The sequence below is a fragment of the Mustela nigripes genome, chromosome 5 (assembly GCF_022355385.1).
Source record: "Mustela nigripes isolate SB6536 chromosome 5, MUSNIG.SB6536, whole genome shotgun sequence".
Classification (NCBI taxonomy): domain Eukaryota; kingdom Metazoa; phylum Chordata; class Mammalia; order Carnivora; family Mustelidae; genus Mustela; species Mustela nigripes.
In genome coordinates, this window is record NC_081561.1 from 53,706,914 (window position 1) to 53,715,673 (window position 8,760).

General features: G+C 37.4%; 1 protein-coding gene across 1 annotated transcript; it reads right to left on the reverse strand.

Annotated features, from left to right (window-relative positions):
- Positions 1-7,390: 7,390 nt before the first annotated feature.
- Positions 7,391-7,802, reverse strand: LOC132017255 (large ribosomal subunit protein eL32-like). The gene has a single exon (XM_059399047.1). It carries the CDS (start codon positions 7,792-7,794, stop codon positions 7,399-7,401), a length of 396 nt encoding a protein of 131 aa, XP_059255030.1. The 5' UTR covers positions 7,795-7,802; the 3' UTR covers positions 7,391-7,398.
- Positions 7,803-8,760: the final 958 nt, after the last annotated feature.

The window sequence follows — 8,760 nt, forward strand, 5'->3', positions numbered from 1 at the left end:
TTAGGGTGGTCTACATGCTTTTACTATTGTGACACCAATTCAGCTTCCAGAGTTGCTTACCTTTAGAGACATATCTTGCACCAACCTCTAGCATTCTTTCGCCACTGTTTTGTTTTCCTTCTCAAAGGTGACTCCTCTTAAATTAGTTCTCTCATTGGGACTCTATCAATCATTCTTGCTTTTTTCTATCTAAAAATAAATGGAAGTCCTTCATTAAGGATGGAATCTATCTTGACTTCTTTTTTGGCTGTGATACTTTTCTCTAAGGCTTTCTGGAGCTGAGTGTGTTTTGTTGTTGTTGTTTTGTTTTCCGTGACAAGTCTTAGGAAATCATCTCTGTTCAAGATTGTTATAGAGTTCCTCCTGATTCTGGAACAAGTCTTTTGGGATTCATGTGACTCAAGGGCTCACAGATGCCTTTTTTTTTTTTTTAATTTCTTTTCAGTGTAACAGTATTCATTGTTTTTGCACCACACCCAGTGCTCCATTCAGTATGTGCCCTCCCTAATACCCACCACCTTGTTCCCCCAACCTCCTACCCCCACTCCCTCAAGACCCTCAGGTTGTTTTTCAGAGTCCATAGTCTCTCATGATTCACCTCTCCTTTTAGTGTCCCTCAACTCCCTTCTCCTCTCCATCTCCCCGTGTCCTCCATGTTATTTGTTATGCTCCACAAATAAGTAAAACCATATGATAGTTGACTCTCTCTGCTTGACTTGCCTTTTGCTTAGAAACAATCCCAAGTGGACGGCAATTTATTCATATGAGTCGGTTAGTGTCTGTGTCCTCAGCTTGGGGTCCCAAATAAGGATGAGAAGAGCTGGTCCACAGCTACTTTTTGGGGAAACATCCTATCTTGGTCTTAATGAAGTTCCAGGTCAGGCACATGCAAATATTATATTATTTTCTGTTGGCTGAGTGGCAGGTTTCAGAGTTGATATAGACCCCCTCCCCCATGCCCTTTCCTAGCATCTGGGGTTCTACTGTCATATTCACCACAAGGATCAGTATACACAGTATTTCCAGAGTGCTACATGCTTCTGAAAACAAGTTTACTAAAGGTAGGTTTTAATCTTCCTATGTGTTTCTAACCACATTTAAGGAAGCACTGTCTCCCCAGGGCTCATAGATGACTTAATTGATCTTTTAATGAATGGATAGTATTCCATTGTGTGCATGTGTGTGTACATGTGTGCACGCACGCGTGTGTGTGTATCACATTTTCTTTGCCTGTTCATTGGTCAGTGGACACCTACATTGTTTCCTTGTCTTGGTTATTATGAGTGATGCTGCAATAAACATGAGAGTGCAGCTATCTCTTCAATAGTGATTTCTGTTTTTCAGAAATAGGATTGCTAGGTCATAAGGTAGTACACTTTTTTAATTTCTTCAAGAACCTCCATATTGTTCTCCACAGTAGTTGTACCAATTTACATTCTCACGTATAGTGCAGCAGGATTTCATTTTCTTCACATCCTTGCCAACATTTGTTCTCTCTTGTCTTTTTGATACTAGCCATTCTATTAGTGTGAGGTGATGGCTCATTGTGGTTTTATTTGCATTTCCCCAAAGCTTAGGGAAGGTTGAGCATGTACTTGTTGACTGAAAAGGTTTTGTCTTTGTGTGTCTGCTATTGTTCCAAAATCAAATTGCTTAAGTTCTAGAGTTACTAAAGGTTTAGTAATAGAAATGTGTAGTGTGCCAGGACTCACGTTATAAATCTAGATACCTCTATTCCCTCACAAATGAAACCATTACATTTGAGACCTCATCACCTTATGAGACTGTCTTGCAGTCATATTAAAATGAGTACTAAAATAATCACTTCTGCTTATTTATATGTCTGATACCAATAGTAAGACTTTTTTTTTTTTTTTTGCATTTTGCATTTTGTCTCAGTTTGCAGGATTAATAATACCTTCCTTTGCCAAAAGACAACATCATTCTTTCCACTTTCTGTCATTTCTCTAAATATTCATGGCCATGAGGGGCTGGCTGTGTCTAATATAAGTATAGCTGTGAGTGAGACTTTGTTATGTCCATTTCCTTGTCTGTTACTCTTAACATTTCCCTAATGCATCCTGTTCTTTTACTATTGCTCAACTCTGTTGGTATCAGGTTCTCTCCTTAGGGGTTGATTGATACTACTCTGGGACTCTTTCCATTGCCAGTACCTCCTTGCTCTTATTCAGTTTTCTCTCTTTCTGGCTAGTACTCAGAAGTCTTTCTTTTTCTTTGTCAGAATATTTTCTAGGAGTTTTTATAACACTCTTGCTTAGATCCTTACCGAAGTTTTGACATTTTTCCCCAGACCTCTCCTTTCTTGGGTACATAGAGGCCAGGAAGGATGATGTTAGGTTAACAGAGAGTCCATATAACTTTAATGTGCACCTGGAATCTGGCTCTCTCTGACATTTAGGTTCCTTACTGCATCAGCCCACCATTGTTAAGAGGATTCCTTATTCATTTGAGAATAGGTATTGTATCTCTTTAATATTTTACTTCTAAGCCTCCGGATTCCCCACTCCCCAATCACTCACTGTATCAGGCATGTCTGCATCTGTCTCAGTGATAAGTACAGTAAAGTGGTATAATTCTTCCCCAAGGGACTTCTAAACATCATGTAGATTAGGAATGCAGTACCTTGAAAATTCTGGGTGAAGTGATTTAGAGGCCAGAGCACAAAAGGAATTCTTTAGAAGGGTGGGAAGTAGAGGTGGGAAGAGAGAAATTGCCAAATAATACAAACTTGAGTCTCAGGCCCAGCTTCATCAAGATTCCCTGCTATGAGTATATTACCTTTTTCTAAATCATTGACATTGGATTTAATTTCAAGTGTGAACTCAACAGGACTCAGGATCAATGTCTTTTTCTGATCTTGTCTCTGTGTTGTCCATATAGTTCTGTCCCCTGAGCTACAGATGTTTCAAGTGTTTTCAATATTATTTACAGTGGCTCCCTTTGGAAAAGTAGATCCCAACCATCTTAACTTTATTGTATACAGCAAAAGAATATATTCAGGGGCATACAAGTATAACTTATTAGAAAAATAAACTGCTTAAAGGAGGCACTTGGCACATGGTGACATATGCCAAGTGATGAAGATCTTCATGATGTATAACTTTGGACATGACTGGGTCTTCCATCAGCTAGAAGAATGTGATGAAGGAGGCCTCCCTTGTCTCCATTTCTGGGAGCTTATGTCATGTTAATTACAAAAATACAATATTTTGAACAAGAATCCTCAAAAACTAGAATAGTGATTTTGAGATTGTTCTAGTCTCACAAGTCATAGACCATTTAAACCAGGTCTCTGAGACATGAAGAAGAGTAGAACCTAATATTTCCATGCTAACTTTTGTTTTTTGTTTGTTTCTGGTTTTGGTGGTATAGTGAAAATCCAAATTCTCTAGCAAATCAAGTATTGAGATTTGTTTGCTGTAACACCAGAGTATTTGTAAATGATCATCTTGGCTTATGGAACTAAGAAAACCTTCTCTCGCAACAAGACCATGTATCGGCCCTATTGCTATGTCATCTGTGTTGGTCAGTGCTATGCCCATTTGGTTAAGCTGGGACTGTGCTTCAGAATCCCATTTCCTTTATGGTCCTGTGTTAACAATGGCCAAAAGAGGAACATGCCTTCTAAATTGAAGTAACTTTCTATGTTCAGATGTGATGTCGATACATTCAGAGGAGCCCTGTGGGCCAGTATGCTGTTGCCCCCATTCATTCTACCTCTATCTTTTCTGTCTGTCTTTGGGTTCTGCTTACCAACTGCGTCCCCATCCTACCACCAACTACTACCACAGGGGAAGCAGATACACAGAGAAAACCTGGGAACTTCTCCATGAACTCTGACTTCACAGTTATTCCTTTTCCAAACCCCATTCTAAACATTAGGTGCTAGCTTCACCCATAATTATGTAAGGTCTAATTCTTATTATCAATTATTTATTTCATAAACTAATAATTAATCTGCTTTCCTGAATGAAACATGACTGATATACTATGTTCATTTCATGAGTCTCATTCACGTTAAATTAAATATTTTATTAACATATATATTTCAAAGAAGATAAATAATATTTCATTTCCTAGACATAATAATGTTTACCTCCAAGGCAGTATAGAGGCACATTGCTGCTATTATTCTCTACATGAATAGTAGGTAATATGATTTGTGATTTTCATTTGATATGTTTTTACTCAAAACAAGGATGGGTAAATGAGTCGAATGGATACCCTTATATCTACACCATGTAACATATTCACACTGTGTGATTATATTCCTTTGAATAGCATTATGTGTAGTGTGGGGGAAAGACACATTAGAGAATGAGAAAGAAGAAGAAATCAATTCAGGGAAGAATTAGGTGACTCTCACGATAAAATACAACTATGTTCAACTCAAATACCAACTGTATAAAGCCATAATCCAATTCTTGGACACTGAATCAATCAAAATAGGTCAATTTCCTTCTGGTAGAAGAAACTTGAGATAGGTGAAGAGTTTTTAGGTTGCCTACTTTTACCTTTTCTTTTACCTAGGGTTGAAGCTTTACTATGATTCATAGTCCAAAGAAGTAATCTGAAGATGTGTCCTCACTGCAGCCAATATGTGATTGGATGAGAAGAGAATATGGTTTAGGTGTGCTCATAGACATGAGCAAATAGGAATGCATGGGAGCCCAATATCATGGCCAGAGCAAAAGATAAAATAAAGGTAGATCCAAGAATCTAAAACAACTCAGTTTGGGGCAATTTAGTGTAGGGGTAAGTTATTCTTTAAACTTTAATAGTCATTAGTTTCTTCAGCAAGTTATTCATCCTGATCATCAAGATCATCTTGAATTACGTTTATTGCATATATTGTTTTCATTTGGGAACAATAATAAAAAATGCAAAAGTAGATACCTAAGAGATTTGCAGGCATAATGATTAAAATTTAAGAATGATGAGTGCTTAAACTTTTGTTATCTAGAAAACACATTTCTGTAGAATACTTAATTGCCTAAAACAATTCAATAAATGAGATATTGTTAGCTAATTTTTATTGTATGCCACTCATAGAACGTAATAGATATTTGCACATGTGAATTACTATTTCAACGGTAAAAGGTAGAACTAACATACTGACTGAAGCAAAATGAAGACACATGTCGGGGTACATTTGAGTGCCTGGTGGACATTTTTCTTGATACCAAGCTCTATCTCTATACTTCTTCTCATTTATAATAAAAACCATTTTATGTATTAGCCAATGTAAAACTTACCACATTTGGTGCTTGGTTTTCCTTCTTGTAGATCCATATTTCTATGTGTTATAATTTTGTTTTTGCTTGAATGACTTCCTTTAGTATTTTTGGTAGTGAAGACTTTCTAGTGATACATTTTTGCAGCTTTGAATATCTTCATTTTTAAATTTAATTTTACCTTATTTAAAAAAGTGTATTGAGGTGAAATTCATATGAAACTAATCATTTTAAAGTGGACAATTCAGTAGCATTTAGTACATTCACACTGCATAACCACCACCTCTATTGAGGTCCAAAATATTTCCATCATTCCAAAGTACAATCCCTTATTAAGCAGTAACCCCCCCACTCTGCACTCTCCTGAGCTCTGGCAATCCCTAATCTACTTTCTATTTCTGTGAGTTTATCTACCCCAGATACTTCGTATCAGTGAAATAATACAATATTTCTCCTCTTGTGCCTGGCTTCTTCCACTAAGCATAATATTTTGGATATTCATGTTTCATTCCCTTTTATGGGTGAATAATATTCCATTGTATGTACATACAGGATTGGTTTATCTATTCATCCACTGTTGGACATTTGGGCTGTTTCCACCTGATGAACATGTGTTCATGTAAAAATAGTGTATCAACTAAGTACATGTATATACATGTTCACAGCAGCGGTGTTCTCAATAGCCAAAAGGTAGAAATAACTTCTTCATATTTCTTGTGTGTGGGGTTTATCGAACCCTTAGATTTGTGGATTTGTAATTCTTGTCAGATGTGTAACATTTGAAAATTATTTTTTTCTCTTGCCCTCCCTCCTCCTCCTTCAAGGAATCTAGTTACATGTTTATTTGGTTGTTCAATGTTGCCCTACAACTCACTGATACTCTTTTTTTTTTTTACTCCTTTTTCCCCCTCTGTGTTTCATCTTGGATAACTGATATTGCTGTGTTTTCAATTTCCCTAATCTTTTCTCCTACTTTGTCTAATTTGCCATCAATCCTAACCAATGTATTTTCCATCAGAGGTATTATAGTAATTTACATCTTTTATATAATTTATAGATTTCTATTTAACTTTTGAACAGATGGAATACAGTTATGATGAATGCTTTAATAGTCTTATCTGCTAATTCTAATATCTGTGTCAGTTCTAGTTTAGCTTTGATGCCTTCATTATGGGTTCCATTTTCCTGCTTCTTTTTAAGCTTATCATCTTTGTTTGGATGCCAGACATTGTGATTTTTTTTTTTTTTTTGCCTTATTGGGGGTAGATATTTTTGTATTTCTCTCTATGTTTGGTTTGGGGGTTTCCTAAGTTATTTGAACATGGGTTGATTCTTTTGGGTCTTGCTTTTGAGAGTTGTTAGGTGAAACTAGAGAAACATTTAAGTCCAGGCTTAAACATCCCTCACTATTGAAGCAGGACTCTTCTGAGTTACTCTATTCAATACCCCATGATCCATGAGAAGTTTTATTTCAACAACTAGATTGACATACACAGCATTCATTTATCAGATAAACAAAGGCAGTATTCTTGGCCATGTGTGAGTGACAGGCACTTTTTGGTTTAACCATCTTGGTTGATTCTTCCCCAACTTTTCTGACACACATGTACCAATCAGTACCTTCCTGAATACGGAAGAGAGATGTTCCAAATGTCTCGAGTTCTCTCCCTCTTTGCACATTTCTCCTCTCCAGTACTGGTCCTATATACCTGAATAGTTTGGGTTTTTCCAGACTCTCAGTTCCCTCAACATGGTGATTTTCCTCCTTGCCTCACTTCCTCTGTCTGCACTGAAGCCTAGAAACTGTGGTAGGGTAGTTATCTGGGACAACCAAAGGGCTGAGCTCATCTGTTTTCTGTCTCAAAAATTGTTATCCTCACATGCCTGATATCCATTGCCTTGGAGACTGTTATTTTCTATATATATCTGGTATGATTTTTGGTATATATAATTTTGGTATATGATTTTGGTATATATAATCTGGTATGATTTTGTTGTTTATTTACTTTCAGATAGGGGATTGCATCCATTTTTATTACTTGGGAAGAATTACCTGACCTTTCTCCCCAGTTAATTTTTTTTGTACTTTTATGGTTTTATTAACACAAATATGACATACACAACAAGCTGTCTATTCATTTTCTTAGCTGTGCAGCCTGGCATTGGGATTGGTGACTCTTATTGCCAGCTGGGCTGCTCTTTCCACAATAGCTTTGCAGTTCTTGGAGGAGACGTTGTGCGTAATCTCTGCACAGTAAGATTTGTTGCACATCAGCAGCACTTCAAGCTCCTTGACGTTGTGGACTAGGAACTTCCTGAAGCCACAGGGAAACATGTGTTTTGTCTTCTTGTTGCTCCCATAACCAATGCTGGGCATTAAGATCTGGCCCTTGAGTCTTCTGCACACCCTATTGTCAATGCCTCTCAGCTTCTGCCAGTTGCGCTTAATTTTGACATATCTGTCTGACTGGTGCTGGATGAACTTCTTGGTCCTCTTTTTAATGATCTTGGGCTTCACCAAAGGTCTGAGAGCAGCCATGATGCCCAGTAACAGATGACTGTCACCTCCACAGGCAGTGCCGAGGAAGAGAGGGGATGGTGGCGTGCAAGGGCTGATCTCCCCAGTTAATTTTCGATATCACCCCTTGATTCTCTAAACCATTCTAGCTTTCTGCCAAGAAATTTCCTTTTCCCAAGTTGACTTAATTTGGGTTTTTCCAACTTATGTCTAAAAAAATTATGATTAACAAACAGTAACATACATTACAGTAATGTATAATGTATACTGTAATACTGTATGTATTACATACATACAGTAACATAACAATCAAGTAACATACATGGATTTATAAACCAGAATGATGTAGATAGAATACATTTATTCTGATTGATAAGTAAATATTTGAAATCTTTAGTGCATTTTTTAAGTGGTAGGTCCAATTTTGGTTAAAATTCTGATGAAAGGGAACAAAATTATAATCTTTTCAAATATACTTAAACTCTGGAGGAAAAGCTGATATTGATACCATAAAATCCACAGAAAAAAGAGAAAATTTCCACCTCGGTTTTTGTGTTATAATTGATAAATTCCTTCGGTGCTTCTAGCAAATTTAACAGTGACCCAAATCCTTCATCAAAAGCAGAAGGAAGGTAATAAGTAGGTTCATTAAGATTTTAGAGACTATTAATGTGACTATTGCCTGCCTGCTTGGACCCCTAAGAACTTTTAGTCTTAATAAACTTCACTGGATAAGAGGGTTATCTGGCTACGACATCTGTCACTCCACTGATTGCCAGGCTTGATTCGGCTCATCTGGCTGGCTAATTGGGTGTCCCCTTCCTCCCTCACCGCTCCATGTGCGTCCCTCCCAAAGCTGCGCGCTCGGTAGAAGAGGACGACCTTCCCCGGTAGAGGAGAGGACCGGTCTTCGGTCAAGGGTATACGAGTAGCTGCGCTCCCCTGCTAGAACCTCCAAACAAGCTCTCAAGGTCCATTTGTAGGAGA

Coding starts and splice junctions, on each gene's coding strand:
- LOC132017255 (XM_059399047.1), bottom strand. CDS start 7,794: ATGGCTGCTCTCAGACCTTTGGTGAAGCCCAAGATCATTAAAAAGAGG.